At 39.6% G+C, this 16,072-nt stretch overlaps 1 protein-coding gene across 3 annotated transcripts in view; it reads left to right on the top strand.

The window, feature by feature from the left end:
* Window positions 1-14,282, top strand: part of LOC117394709 (ATP-dependent translocase ABCB1-like) — a 43,437-nt gene extending 29,155 nt beyond the window's left edge. For all 3 annotated transcript variants that reach the window (XM_033993193.3, XM_059012573.1, XM_059012574.1), the window contains 9 exons: window positions 2,862-2,945; window positions 3,686-3,889; window positions 4,295-4,395; window positions 5,733-5,873; window positions 6,573-6,729; window positions 7,529-7,726; window positions 9,877-10,083; window positions 11,572-11,718; window positions 11,839-14,282. In XM_033993193.3, the coding sequence (XP_033849084.3) occupies window positions 2,862-2,945; window positions 3,686-3,889; window positions 4,295-4,395; window positions 5,733-5,873; window positions 6,573-6,729; window positions 7,529-7,726; window positions 9,877-10,083; window positions 11,572-11,718; window positions 11,839-12,039 (1,440 nt within the window). In that variant the 3' untranslated portion in view covers window positions 12,040-14,282. The remainder of the gene's footprint in view (window positions 1-2,861; window positions 2,946-3,685; window positions 3,890-4,294; window positions 4,396-5,732; window positions 5,874-6,572; window positions 6,730-7,528; window positions 7,727-9,876; window positions 10,084-11,571; window positions 11,719-11,838) is intronic.
* The last annotated feature ends 1,790 nt before the right edge of the window (window positions 14,283-16,072 follow it).

Below are 16,072 nucleotides of genomic sequence, written 5' to 3'. Positions count from 1 at the left end.
ATAGATTTACATTCCAAAAATTTGGTTGACAGGTAGGTAAATTGGTAGGTTAGCTTGAGGGGGGCTAAGACAGTACAGAGAAATCCTAAGGATCAATAATCAAGTCACTTATTCACCAGTCACAAATATGAATTGTAAATGAGTGGATTCAACCATATGTTTTGTTTTGGTTTTTTTTATAATTTTTTTTTTATGAAAACCCAGACTTGTGTCACATGTTTCTGGCAATTCCCATGCAGGCTACAATTAGCTGTCCCAGCATTTCTATGATCCATTCCCTAGCTACCGCATACAGTATATTCACAATTGACCATTGAGAGAGGGAGGGGAGAGCAGAGGGAATTGAGAAGTTCCAGGATGGAGAAAGTAGGAATCCAGTTCCCCCACCTCATCCTATGGAACAGGGAGAGTGAGAGAGGAGAGAGCAGCTGGGGTAGCAGTGTTCTCGGGGTAGAGAGAAAGATGAGAAAGTCAAGAGAAAGATGAGAGGCGTGGGGGGCTCCCGAGTGGCGCATCCAGTAAAGGTGCTCCACGTGGAGTGCAGGATGCGCTCTGTAGTCTGGACGTCACGAGTTCGAGTCCAGGCTATTCCTTTGCCCACCGAGGACGGGAGCTTCCAGGGGGCCGTGCTCAATTGGCCGAGCGCCGCCCGGGGGGAAGGAGGGCTAGGTCAGCCAGGGTGTTCTCGGCTCACCACGCACCAGCGACCCCTGTAGTCTGGCTGGGCGCCTGCGGGCTTGCCTGTAAGCTGCCGGAGAGCTGCGTTGTCCTCCTATGCTGTAGCTCTTGGGTGGCTGCATGGTGAGTGTGAAAAAAAAGCGGTCGGCTGACGACACACGCTTCGGAGGACAGCGTGTGTTCGTCTTCGCCCTCCCGAGTCAGCGCAGGGGTGGTAGCGGTGAGCTGAGCCTAAAAATAATTGGCCATTTCCAAATTGGGGAGAATATAATAAAAAAATAATTGGCAATGACTAAATTTATAAAAAAAAAAAAAAAAAAGATGAGAGGCGTAGGCAGAGATGAAGTCAGTCTTGTTGCAGTCTGACTGGCAGTTCCAGAGGCTTCCGGAAAGAGAGCAGGAGAAAGGAGTAGAGGATGGGGCAGAGGTAGAGAGATCAGGTTGGAAGTGCTGGTGAGAGATTTAGCAAATACGAGAGGAAAGGAGGACTGGGATGGCAGAGAAAGTCATAGTGGATATAGTCGACATACTGACAGCTAGAAGGTAACAGAGGCAGGGAGCCGTGTAGACAGTAAACAGGCAGAAAAGGCAGAGTATAGGTAGGAAAGACCAATGGAGAGTGCAGTTGCAAATCACGTCTGTATCAGTCGCACCTGTAAGAATCTAAAGTAAGCAAGAAATTCACCTAAGAATGTTAACCTAACAAGCAGATTAACCTCAAAAGGGCTCTAAGCAAAAGGCAGCAAGATCAACAGTCTAACCTTAAAGAGTAGCAGGGTTCTGAAAAATGTAATGTTACATGTCCCCACGTATTGTTACATCTGTTTAAATAACATACCTGTAAGTTTTCTTTTCATTGTTAACATCCTGACAATTTTTTACACGTATAACTTTAAACTTTTTCAAAATGTCTGCTCTAGTGCACTGATAGTGTACAGATTATTGCCCACATTGTCAAACAGGTAACGATCCATGATGTGGTATAGAACAGAAATGCCAGGGTACTTGTTATTATGTTTTTTGTTTGTTTTTGTTTTTTTTTGTTTTTATTTATCGCTCTTCCTGCAGTGATTTAGAGGACAGATCTCAAACCCCAGTGAAACAGCGGCCATTTTGAAAAGAGCTTGAAACAGAGTTTAAAGTTATAAGTGTAAAAAGTTGTCAGGATGTTAACAATTTAAAGAAAAATTACAGGTACCTTATTTAAACAGTTGTAGCAACACATAGGGATGTGTAACGTTATATTTTTGGAACCCTGCTACTTACTCTTAAGTGGCACAGTAAGCCTAATCACAGCTAGAATTAAAAATAAGTCACACAGTAAAGCCTAATCTAAAATAAATTACCCGAACCCAGATTGTAGCTCATTACAAATTGTCTGTTATATATTAATTTCACATTTTAGTTCATACTGTAAAACAAACTGAAGTTTATCCTTCTGTGTGGGTTGCTATGGTTAGAGCAGACTGGATCCCTAGAAATTCCAAAATTCAATCTTGATGGTTAGTGTGAAGAAAGGTGTAGGTGAGAGTTCATTTTTAAATCAGACATTGCAAGATTATACAGCAGGGCTTCCCAAAACCAGTCCACGCGACCCCAGTGTCTTCTGGTTTTCATTCCAACTGAGCACTCAATTATTTAACTAAACCCTGAACTAATAATTTGCTTAATTTAACCTTTCTAATTGTTCTCAGCTCTTAAAATGTTGCAGATTTCAAGTTACTTCTAAAATGTTATAGTTAACTTGAAATCTGCAACCTTTTAAGTAAGTAATTGAGAGCTTAGTTGGAATCATAACCAGAAGACACTGGGGTCCCGTGGACTGGGTTTGGGAAGCCCTGTTATACTGTGTCTTGTGGCTCAATGGGTTATAAGCGGAGCACAGTTGGTTCTTTATTGATGTATGGTTGAAACAGACTGGGACTAGAATAGCCCTCAAGGGTAACCTCTTCAGTATTTTAGCCTTTTTTTATTCATGGATTCCCTTTGCAGCAAACACAAGCAGACTAATAAGCCAGGAAATGAGCAAACAAAATATATGAAAAGAATTGAGGATGCTATACAAGGTAAAGGGTGCTCTGCTAGGCTTGTAAATAATGAAGCAGCCTTGAGGAGAAGAAGGGATACCTCGGCAAGGGCCTGTGTTCATATTTAAAATGTTATTCATACCTTCACTCTTATAGGACCTTGGATGGTTTGATGACCCTAAGAACAGCACCGGGGCCTTGACGACGAGACTTGCAACTGATGCGGCTCAAGTGCAAGGAGTGGGTGTTTCTGGGTCTCCTTTTATCCTTATTATTACTGTGTTGATTCACTTACTTAATTACCAATTGCAATTGGTTACTACTCGAAATACTGGAGAGTTTGTTCATGCTTTACTGGAGGTATGGTTCAGAACCAATTCCTACCCTTGCATCTTAATGAGCACCATGGCTATATTGTAGAATAATTCATTATTTGGCATTAGGGAACGCACCACAGTTGGAATGTTTTAAAATATCTTCTGTAGAGTTCTTAGGGAACTGAGGGCGCCTCCTACCACTGAACAAAATGACAACAGGAACAAACCGCCAATGACAACTACAAGGATTGCCCAATAAAACCAATGTTCTTATTGAGGTTCTGAAAACGAGTTGCTCTTTTTTTGAGTATCACTGAGTGGGACAGAATAAATAGATTCTATCTTGCTAGAAGGTTGCTGCTAGAGACAGCCAATGAAAACGCCATGTGCAGGCAGGACAGTGACTACGACTAGCCATATTTAGAAAGCCCTTGAGTGCACGTGTCTTAAGAAAGTATACTTAAGTGAGCACTCAGGGTTTATTTCTGAATAAGAATATTATTACATCTTGTTAAGACAATCCTTATAATGTAAGCATTAACTGCACTGTCCAATACTTGTGAGTAAAAATAAGTTACATATTTTTTGCCTCAACACTGCATTTTGTCATTTTTAAAACATCAATGAAATGCTTTTGTAATAAAATTATATTCATCTATGCAGGCTACCGGTTCCAGGCTCGCTACCTTTGCTCAGAACACTGCCAACCTTGGGACAGCCGTGATCATTTCATTCATCTATGGCTGGCAGCTCACTCTCCTCATTCTGGCGATTGTACCAGTGCTGGCTGTTGCAGGAGCCGTGCAAATGAAAATGCTTTCGGGGCATGCTGAGAAGGATAAAAAGGAACTGGAAGTTGCTGGAAAAGTAGGTTTTCTGTTTTACTGGTTTTGTGATGTATGCTTTCGGAAATTCTGTCTAGAAAGATGACAGAGGACCTGTTTTTTTGGGTGTATTGTGTCTTTCTGTGTTTGACGGACAATGTGCAGCTATGTCCTGGATCTATATTCTGTGATAAAATCATGAAAATGGATCCCTTCAGGTGGAGGCACCAGTCTGTACCCACATATGTTACCCTTTTTATTAATACATATATTTAAATAATTTTTTATGCCATTCACAGCACACTCAGGGACCTTGCATCCCAATATACTATTATGTCTGTATCCACAGTCATGGCAGGAGAAGTATGTTAACGTATTTGAGTATTATGAAAACTATTCAAGCCATACATCTATTGTTTAATTGTAATTGTTTAATTATTTCATACAGATTGCCACAGAAACCATGGAGAATATTCGAACCGTTGTTGCATTGACCAGAGAAAGAAAGTTTGAATCTATCTATGAGGAAAACCTTGTGATCCCTTACAGGTAAAAACTGTGCAGTTGTATTCAGCTAGTGTTCTGTATTTGTAAGTCACAGCAGACAGCACCAGTGTTTATCTGGATCTGATAAAATAACGAAGAAGACAAAAGTAGGGGCTCCCGAGTGGCGCATCCAGTAAAGGCGCTTTGTGCGGAGTGCAGGATGTGCCCTATAGCCTGGAGATCGCAGGTTCGAATCCAGGCTATGTCACAGCCAACCGTGACCGGGAGTTCCTAGGGGGTGGCGCACAATTGGCTGAGCGCTGCCAGGGTAGGGAGAGCTTAGGTCGGCAGGGGAATCCATGGCTCACTGCGCATAAGCGACCCCTGTGGCTGATAGGGCGTCTGTGGTTCTGCAGTGGAGCCGCCAGATCTTTGTTGTCTTCCGGCACTATAGGTCTGGTGGCATTGCTGTGGATCTGCAGTGCGAAAAATGACAGCTTGGCAGGAGCACGTTTCGGAGGACGCGTGTTCCAGCCTCCATTTCCCGAGTCGGCAGGGGGGTTGCGAGCGGTGAGCCGGGGATACAGATAATAATTGGGCATGCTAAATTGGGGAGAAAAACCGGGGTAAAAAATTGGCAATGACTAAATTAAAAAAAAAAAAAAAAAAATCTTGATTTCAACCAATTTGCATGTCATAATTGTATGAAATCTGGCCATTTTCATTTTTTCATTGTTATGTATATTGGGTGTCTCCCGCAGCTGAGGATGAAATGTGAAGGGGATATAGTACTTACGTATGTCACACTTCACACTTTTTTCCATACGTCTAGAGAACCTCAATAATTATTGCATATTTGGAGAATCATGTATCAAATTTTGATTAAACATTTAATTGCTGTTTCTCTTTCTGTACTATTCTGTAAATTCTGTTGATCTATATCATCCAACTGATTTAAGCTCTAATTTGGAATTCACAGCCGTGGCGGGGGATATTTGTTACACACATACTTGTTGTATAAGAGATGTCATCATGTGCAGTTTGGAGAGAGAAATGCAAATGGAAGCTGAGTGGTTCTGGCTGATCATACTTTGTGAAATGGTGTCTCTTTTAAAGAGATACTCTAAACATGAAATAGTAACTTAAAATAAAGCACAAACACAGAAATGTACTAGGGACTACTAGTGACATAAAGTGATGTTCTTTAACATTTATCTTAGAATTGTGTTGTCTGCAAAGGAGGACCTCTTTAGACGGGATAAGTACTGAAGTTTTAACTGGTTGATTTCTTATGTATGATTTATAATAATAAAAAAAGACTTTGGCAGTTGATGAAATTGCTTATTGACACTTTTAATGAAAGCAGTCCTGGCTTTAATTAAGTCTTCTTTTTATTTCAGAAATTCACAGAAAAAGGCTCATGGCTATGGCCTGACTTTTGCCTTTTCCCAGGCAATCGTATACTTTGCATATGCTGGCTGCTTCCGTTTTGGCGCCTACCTGATTACAAAAAATATTATGAATTTTGAAGACGTGTTTCTGTAAGTATCTATGGCTGTATGTTTCAATGTGATATCAATGGTAAAGCTAAGAGTAGCAGTATAGTCTAGCCTAGTGCACCAGGTCCCAGTAGACAAAGGGCATCACACTGTGCCTCTCATTAGATTAAAAGTCAAATATGATAAATGTAATACTACACAGATGCATTTTTTATGATTCAGTCTTGAAGTTATGGATTATTGCTGTTGGCAACCCTATGTATTATTAGCCTACTTATCAAGCCACTGATTGGTTGAGTTTCTAAAGTTAATATATTTAGAACAACTTGCCATCATCTTATGAAACTACTGTAGACTGCATTAACATTTGTAACAACATGTTATTCTACATAGTATGAATGAAGCTCAAGTACAAAAGCGTTCCAGCTGGTGCTTTCTTAAGTGTACTTTTACCTTTTGTTTTGAAATTATCGATGTACAGCTATGGCCAAAAGTTTTGCATCACGTAGATTGAGAAAAAAATTTAGATATTTTATTTAACATCATGTAATCAAATAAACTATAAAATTATATCTCAAAAGTTTACGGGAAGCCATAATAGTAGCACAGGATTTCATGTAAGATTTCAAAATGTCACACTTTTGGCCAATAATAATAATAATAATAATAATAATAATAATAATAATAATAATAATAATAATAATGTATCATACTATAACATATACCTGGTTTCAATTCCAGTGTAATTTCAGCCCTTGTGTTTGGAGCTCTTGCAATAGGAGAGGCCACTTCCTTCGGTCCCAACTATGCCAAGGCCATAGTATCTGCATCCCACTTGTTTATGCTGTTAAACAGAGTCCCAGCCATAGACAATGACTCTGAAGAGGGAGACCAGCTGGTATGTTTGCATATTTATCAGCCACAATTTTGGGTCACATATTACAATGATTACAAAATATGTCTGGAATGCACTAAAGCATCACAATTGAAATAATAATAATAAAAACAAACAAACCTTGTAAATACAGTACGTTTTGAAGTACTGCCACTGTCAAACATGCTTTTCAGGTTAAACAGTTCTTTACCCTGAAACTGAGAATAGACTACTCTAAAACAGATGAAAACGCAAAACATTTACAAAACATTTCTTGAAACGCTTTTGTGAATAGGGCCATATATCTCATGAACTGTTTCAGATGGTAACTATTTATTTTAAGTGTCAGTCATAACTTTAGGTTTGTTGATTATATTGTACAGTACGGGGGGTACTCCAACAGGAGCAGAGCAGATGGGACACATTGATTGTGTTCCTTTTAATATAACCCACTAAATCCACCGCTTCTGCAGTGCTGCGCTTTGGTACTGAGCTGCTAGTCTTTTAAAGTTCTCATTGACTGTTCTGAGTGTTTCCTTCACACTGGCACATGTTCTGTGGGTGTCTTTAAGTATTCAAAGGCAGTCAAAGTATTGTGTGTTCTAAAATTATTTTATAATTTATTTTCACAAAACCATTTCCCTTATTATCTTACTAGAAACAAGTTGATGGCAACATCAAGTTTGAAGATGTGGTGTTTCCTTCACACTGGCACTTGTTCTGTGGGTGTCTTTAAGTATTCAAAGGCAGTCAAAGTATTGTGTGTTCTAAAATTATTTTATAATTTATTTTCACAAAACCATTTCCCTTATTATCTTACTAGAAACAAGTTGATGGCAACATCAAGTTTGAAGATGTGGTGTTCAACTACCCTTCCCGCCCCGACGTGCAGATATTGCAAGGGCTCAGTTTAAATGTGAAGAAGGGACAGACTTTGGCACTGGTGGGTAGCAGCGGCTGTGGGAAGAGCACCACCATACAGCTGCTGGAAAGGTTCTATGATCCACTGAACGGCAAAGTGGTAAGCTTCTCCATTTACATTCATTTTTTGTACCCGACAAAAGTCAACGCACCAAGTGGCTCACCTGGTAGAAACACAGCTGTGTGGTGTGCAGTGTGAGTCATACAGTCAGGGTAGCATAGGTCCACGTCCTAGCTGTGCAAAGTTGTCAGTGATAGCTACATAAAATCAGTAAATGAACAATGACATGTTAATGTTAAACGAGAGCTTTGCAAGTGTAAAAAAAACTAGGCTGTGAAATGGGCTGTTTCAGGACAATGCTGTTTTCTTATACATTACTGGGAGGCACTTCTGGTTCAGCAGTTGAGGTTGGCTTGATTTTATATTGCAGTCACCTGACTGAATAAGATGTTTTGTGTCATGTAAGGTGGGTATGCAGCAGTTATCACCAGACAGAGATGTGATCAGATATTAAAAAAGCCATATCTACAGGGTGCATTGTGTGTTTTTGTTTTTAAATGTATTCTAGCGAGGGAAACTGTTGTCTCCAAGTACACTAGATGGACTTGTAGATTTACAGTGCCTTGCATAAGTATTCACCCCCCTTGGACTTTTCCACATTTTGTAGTGTTACAACCTGGAATTAAAATTGATTTAATTAGGATTTTTTGTCACTAATCTACACAAAATAGTCCATAATGTTGAAGTGGGGAAACCAATCTACATATTTTTCAAAATTATAAATAAAAAACTGAAAAGTCTTGATTGCATAAGTATTCACCCCCTTTGCTGTGACACCCCTAAATAAGCTCTGGTGCAACCAATTGCCTTCAGAAGTCACATTATTAGTTGAATGGAGTCCACCTGTGTGCAATTAAAGTGTCACATGATCTCAGATTAAATACACCTGTTTCTGGAAGGCCCCAGAGTTTGTTAGAGAGCATATCTAAACAAACAGCATCATGAAGACCAAAGAGCTATCAAAACAAGTCCGGGATAAAGTTCTGGAGAAGCACCAATCAGGGTTGGATTATAAAAAAATATCCCAAACTTTGAACATCCCCCGGAGCACCGTTAAATCCATTATTAAAAAATGGAAAGAATATGGCACAACCGCAATTCTGCCTAGAGAAGGCCGTCCACCAAAACTCAGTGACCAGGTAAGGAGGGCATTAGTCAGAGAAGCAACCAAGAGGCCAATGGTAACTCTGAAGGAGCTGGAGAGATCCACAGCTGAGATGGGAGAAACCTTCCATGGGACAACTATAACCCGGATGCTTCACAAAGCTGGGCTTTATGGAAGAGTGGCGAGAAGAAAGCCTTTGCTGAAAAAAACCCATATCAAATTCCGTTTGGATTTTGCCAAAGGCATGTGGGAGACACAGCAAACATGTGGAAAAAGGTTCTCTGGTCTGATTAGACCAAAATCAAACTTTTTGGCCTTAGCGCAAAACGCTATGTGTGGCGCAAAGCCAACACTGCTCATCACCCTGAGAACATCATCCCCACGGTGAAGCATGGTGGTGGCAGCGTCATGTTATGGGGATGCTTTTCATCGGCAGAGACTGGGAAACTGGTCAGGATTGAGGGCAAGATGAATGGAGCCAAATACAGGGAAATTCTAGAGGAAAACCTGTTTCAGGCTGCAAGAGACCTGGGACTGGGGGGAGGTTCACCTTCCAGCAGGACAATGACCCTAAACACACAGCCAAAGCTACACTGGAGTGGTTTAAAAACAATAACCTGAATGTCTTAGAATGGCCCAGTCAAAGCCCAGACCTCAATCTGACTGAGAATCTGTGGCAAGACTTGAAAATTGCTGTTCACCAAGAAGAATGGGCAAAAATTGCAGGATCCAGATGTGCAAAGCTGGTAGAGACTTACCCAAAAAGACTCACAGCTGTAATTGCTGCCAAAGGTGCTTCTACCAAGTATTGACTCAAGGGGGTGAATACTTATGCAACCAACAAATGTCTTTTTTTTTGTTTAATTAACTTTTGTGTCACAATAAAAAAATATTTTGCACCTTCAAAGTGTATGTTGTGTAAATCAAATGGTAAAAATCCCAATTAAATCCATTTTAATTCCAGGTTGTAACACTACAAAATGTGGAAAAGTCCAAGGGGGGTGAATACTTATGCAAGGCACTGTAGCTATAAAATGACCAATGGGAGTGGAAGTATTGTAATGGTATTGGCTTCTGTTTTCAGATGCTGGACAAGCGCAATATGAAGGAGCTTAATATCCAGTGGCTCAGGGCTCAGATGGGTATCGTATCCCAGGAGCCTGTGCTGTTCGACTGCAGCATCGCAGAGAACATCGCATATGGTGATAATAGCAGGAAGGTGACCCAGGAGGAGATTGTGGCAGCAGCTAAGGCAGCCAACATTCACTCCTTCATTGAAAGTCTACCTGATGTAAGTACAAAACGGACACAGCTCCAGCTGACTGGGCATGGGTATTATAGTGTATCTGTTAAGGCCTCTACACACCGGACGCGATGCGATTTGTCCTGTGATAAAATGGGACTTTTGGTGAGCCACTACCTTTCATACCAGTGGTGACAGGCTCGCGTGATATACAGTTAATAAAAAGGTAGAATACATAATACTTTTTCAGAATACTTATTTCAGTAAAGGTAATCGAATCATACACACCAGCTATATTCAGTTCCCTGGAAATGGACTGCGAGATGTTCTACCTCATTGCGGTATCTTTATAATTTTTGTGTCCTTTATTGTATGTACAGCTGTATTTTGATACTGTAAGAATAATCTTTTCTTCCGCCATTATTTACTGAGGGCGTACAAGGGAATCTGTTCCTCATTTGATAGTTCCCTATCTGCCATGCTTCAAAATCACAAAAACAGACACCAATCCTATTTTTTTTCGCATCGCATTAGTGTCACTTCAATGTAGCCCGTCGCATCACAGGCAGTGTGAACGGCTCGTATAAAAAATACAGGTTTTTTTTTTTTTTGTTGTGGTGTGTCGTACTACACATTCGCTTGTTGCATCGCATCCAATGTGTAGAGGCCTTTACACATTCATATAGTATTATATTGTACTTTCAATCTCTTGAAAACTCTGTCAGGCTGACCCATATAAATAAATAAGATAAAGTCACTTTGATCTTAAAAGCCTATTCCATTGACAACATATCGAAACGTTGGGCAGCTGGCTCTTTGAGCTAAATAAATATTAAAAAAAAAATATATATATATATATAATTACGCCATATTTCACCAAAACACAATACTCACAGGTCTCACTCCTCAAACTCCTGGACCATAATGAGGCCAGAGACTGCCTTATCTATTCACACAGATAACAAGCTGCACGTGCTGAGCATTATCCCTGATTGTTGAGCAGCAGCTGTCCTGCAGCCCAGTGCATCTTGTAGTTTGTTATTAATGGGGGGGGGGAGAAAAGGAGATCTGATTTTGAGTGATTGAGTTTGAGATAATGTGAGTGCAAAAGTAATGATTGCTATTCTATGAACACTAACAGATTCCTTTCTGTAACCTAACTGTAGCATTGTTTTAAGACAAATCAAGACTGCTAGCACAATCTAGTGGGTGAAAAATGTGAACACCCAGCTGAATATTTAAACAGTAGTGTATGGATTGATCCAAGACTTTTAGTTTTTGTTATGAGAGTTCTATTCCAACATAAGATTCCAAGACATTATTACTGGTATAAGACCGCTGTCTTAGATACACCGTTATTTTTTCTTTACACAGAATTCACTTTGGTAGCTCAGCTTTTCATGCAGCAAATATGAACTGTTCTTACGAAGGTCTTGTTTACAAGAAGAGTGACAACTGAAACGTAATTTGAGAGTTTTTGATGACTGTATTTCATATATAGTTAAAACGAAAGTGAATCAATGGCTCTGTTTTCAGAAATACAACACCCAAGCTGGTGACAAAGGGACTCAGCTCTCTGGTGGACAGAAGCAGCGTGTGGCAATCGCCCGGGCGCTCGTCCGAAATCCCAAAATCCTGCTCTTGGATGAAGCTACATCAGCACTGGACACAGAAAGCGAAAAGGTATGGAAGATGAACGGTAATGTTTTGTAAAACTGTAATGTACTGCTTTATTATTTACTAAGAAAAGTACATCATAATGAGTTTGATGGTGTCTAATTTCTTCCAATTATTCCCAAACAGATTGTGCAAGAGGCCCTGGACAATGCTAGAGAAGGCCGCACTTGTATCGTTGTAGCACATCGGCTGTCCACCATCCAGAATGCTGACAAGATCGCAGTGTTTCAGAACGGCCAGGTGGTGGAGCTGGGAACACACCAACAGCTTCTCTCCAAACAGGGAGTATACCATGCACTTGTTAATGTCCAGATGCAACACACATGAATAAGCCATGAAAACTAAGACCCAATGCAGGACCTCCAGGTTTACAGTTTACCATGTTTACTGTGCTTTTACCAAAGTGTATCCTTCATTGTACAGGTTACTCCTCAAGCCTTACCGATTTGTATTGTTTGGATTTAAAGGTGCTTTTACAAATTTTAGTTTCATCATATTGTAAGGAATACATTTTCACCTTAAAAATAAAACTGGCAATTTGCACAGCTGTGACCAAAGGTTTTGCACCCCCCTCTATAGAATTAAATAATTTTGCTTCATAAAGTTGAATGAAACCTGCTGAAGAATGTTCCGTTAACATATTGAATTACATACTGCTTTGTGGTTTTCCATATATTTAATGAAAAACTTTAGGCCATAGCTGTATGAATAGTGACTTTTTGTGATCCTTGTTGTGAAGACTTTCTTCCTTTCCAACATCTACACACTTTCAAGTATTTGCTTTCAGTCAGTCCCAGTGGCAGATGGAAACATAGTACGTGTTATCCAAATTCAAATCAATATGTTTAATAATGCCACCAGCACATTTTAACTTTTAACATTGTATAGGTTCAGAGAAAGCCAGAGCAATGTGAAATTTCTTTAATGATGCCAGTTTGAAAATGATTACTGAGGGTGCTGGTAGTCATTTTTTGTACTGGCCTTATTGCTTTCTTAGGCTGTGCTCACACTGGATCCGTTTAGAGGGTTTGGTTTGCTTGCTAAACATCAATGTGAACAACTGCTGGACTCGGTCCTTTTGCACATAAGAAACAAACTATACAAAGTAACCTGACTCGGAAGTAAACACTTTGCTCATAGTTTGGTTTGTATTCTGAGGAAATAAGTAGAGCAAAAAACAAAAATGTCTTTGGGAACTAGGGTTATTTACCAGACATCCCATGAAAACTAGGATTGTCACAGTTTCAGTCTTATTTGTCTTATCCCGGTTTTACTATTGTATTTATTTGTATTATTATTAAGTACCAAACTGCATCAGTGTGCTCTACAAGTTAATAGCAGAGTAATGTATTAGGTTGCGTTAGTGCCATTCAAAAATAAAATAAACAATGATATGGATTACAGTAGGGAGCAAATTAGCCAAACTAACTGGGACTGATGCTAGTTTGCATAATCGATTTGTATGGATAATCGAACAGGTATTAAGAACAATTACTGTACCTTAAATAATACATAAAATAAAGTTAACATACACAAGTACTTAGTACACACTGTGTGGTCCAGTGGTTAAAGAAAAGGGCTTTAACTAGGAGGTCCCCAGTTCAAATCCCACCTCAGCCACTGACTCATTGTGTGACCCTGAGCAAGTCACTTAACCTCCTTGGGCTCCGTCTTTCGGGTGAGACGTAATTGTAAGTGACTCTGCAGCTGATGCATAGTTCACACACCCTAGTCTCTGTAAGGCGTCTGCTAAAATAAAAAAATAATAATAATAACCTACTCCAACACATTAAGCATACACAATTACAAAGCTTTACAAATCATTACATCAATGCAATTCAGTAAAACTTTAACACCTACAGTTAAGGTAGTGAAATATCGTAATTAAATGCCCATATACCAAACTTTGAAAATCATCAAAGAATACAATTCAGCACAACTTTGACACATTACAGAACTTTAGGAATCATTAAACTTCAAAAATTCAGTAAAATGCTTCTATACTTTGATACTTGCTGTTAAGGCATTGTAATAACGTGCAATTGAAATTAATAAGTTCTTAGCTGCTCAATAACATAGACAGGATCTCCAGCCCTTACTGACGAAATAGAACATAAGAACATGAGAAAGTTTACAATCAAAAATGAGGTGACTGTTTTAATTTGCTTAACTGCAACAATTTAAAGCACACAATGCTCCATCTAAGGTTTTGGTGTCAGAATAATTCTGTAACTTTAATTTGCTTCAGTCTGCTGGTTCATTTTTTTTGGCAGCTAAATCTCATAGCCTTTTTAACAGCAGAAACTGTGTGCGTAATACACTACGTGTAATTCATCACGTAATTACAGGTGCGTTCGGTTGATTAGACAGTACGGTTGATCAAAGATCGGATCATTGACTCTACTGTATTTGTTTAATCATTTTGATTACGTGCATATGTTTAAATGGTAATAGCTGATCTATTTATTAAATCTGGCTTTTTGTACATTTAACATGTGTTCACTAGATGACAAAAGAAAATAATGAATTGTTATGATCTGCAATAAATTCACCCCATGTTTAATTTCTAATTTTTTAATGTCATTATTATACGGTGTTAATGAAAAAATGAACGTCCCAGTTTTTTTGTGGAAATCTGGACAGTGGGTGAAACTGAAGGTCTGACAGAAATTTGGTCAGACACCCAAAATACAAGCTGAATTGGACAAAATAGTAAAATAGTAAAAAATCTTTTCTTAAATTACTTTGTTTAATGCAGACATTAGGAGAACCGTGCAGAATTGCATAAACTGCATTATTCTCTTACTGTAGGCATTCAGTACATGTTTGAATTAAATTAGCAAAGTGCTCCCCCAGGGCTTTCTTCTACAGCAATATGTAATAATCTAAAACATGCTTGAGGCAAAGTGGTTTGCAGTGCGCAGGTGTAGAGGTGATGCAGTGCTCAGGAATAACAGACACAAGACAGTCCACGGTGAAAAAGCAGCTTTCTTATTTGGCTGGGTTGCGTGCTCGCAACTCTTCAATAATAATATCTGGCTGTACACAACGATGTGTATAGCGCAGGTAAACCACGGGGTTCAGTCCTGAAATAATAACAATAATTACACACACACACAATAACAAGTCCAACAGTGAGTGCTCCTAGTGCAAGTGGTCAATTAATACAATACTAGTGACAACAATGGTATAGATTGGTCCGGGGTGGGTGCTGGCTTTTAGTGACAGCTCCCAGATTAGTTATTATTATTATTATTATTATTATTTGTTTATTTAGCAGACGCCTTTATCCAAGGCGACTTACAGAGACTAGGGTTTGTGAACTATGCATCAGCTGCAGAGTCACTTACAACTACGTCTCACCCGAAAGACGGAGCACAAGGAGGTTAAGTGACTTGCTTGTCACACAATGAGTCAGTGGCTGAGGTGGGATTTGAACCGGGGACCTCCTGGTTACAAGCCCTTTTCTTTAACCACTGGACCACACAGCCTCCTTACAAATGACAAATGTAACAGTTTAGTAGACATACAAAACAACACAAAACACTCACTTATATTTTTGCTGCACTCCTTTACAGGTCTTTTCGTAACCATAACAAAGGAACAGATTGCTTTGCCACATCCCCTGATATACCCTCAGTCATGCCCCCTTCGGTAGCGAGTGCAATCACGTATCCTCCAATCCATGACTGACACATCGCCTACAGCATTAAGGCGATGACTTCTGGTATTGTGACTCCGCCCCCTTTCTGGATGGCTGACTTCCCACTGACCCTGGAATGAACTGCCAAACCATCCAGTCTGGGGCACACTGTTCCAGCCCTCACAGGTTGGGAGGGAGATTGTTGACTAGGATTAATTCGCTGTCTGTCACAATGCTATATTAAAAACCAGAGCAATACAACAATAGCTGCCATCTTTCAATATGCCTTGCAGGATATTGTAAACATCCGGTTCACACACCATACAAACAAACACGAACTCGGTCCCTTTGTTCACAGATAAGTGTGAACAGCAAGCATAGTGATACATTGTTTCAAACAAAACGAACCAGACCAAGTCCATTTGCAGCCGAATGCAGCCTTAGTGACTGCTGCAAAAGTTAAAATATGGACGTGAATGCATGATGCATGCCATGTATCTATGCAGAGCCAGTAATAAAAGATACTGGTAAAATAAACAGATTAAAAATGTTAATTTAATTAGCAGTCTGCTTGAAAAGCCCAGGACTAGGAGTTTATGTTGACTCAGAAATGTCTTCCTCTAGACAATGTGGGGAAGCTATAAAAAAGGCCAACAAAATGCTCGGATATATTGTGAGGAGTGCTGAATTTAAATCAAGGGAAGTAATGTTAAAACT

Source organism: Acipenser ruthenus, chromosome 3 (assembly GCF_902713425.1).
Source record: "Acipenser ruthenus chromosome 3, fAciRut3.2 maternal haplotype, whole genome shotgun sequence".
NCBI lineage: Eukaryota > Metazoa > Chordata > Actinopteri > Acipenseriformes > Acipenseridae > Acipenser > Acipenser ruthenus.
Note: the sequence above shows the minus strand (reverse complement) of the source record. Positions and strands in the feature narration are given on the sequence as shown.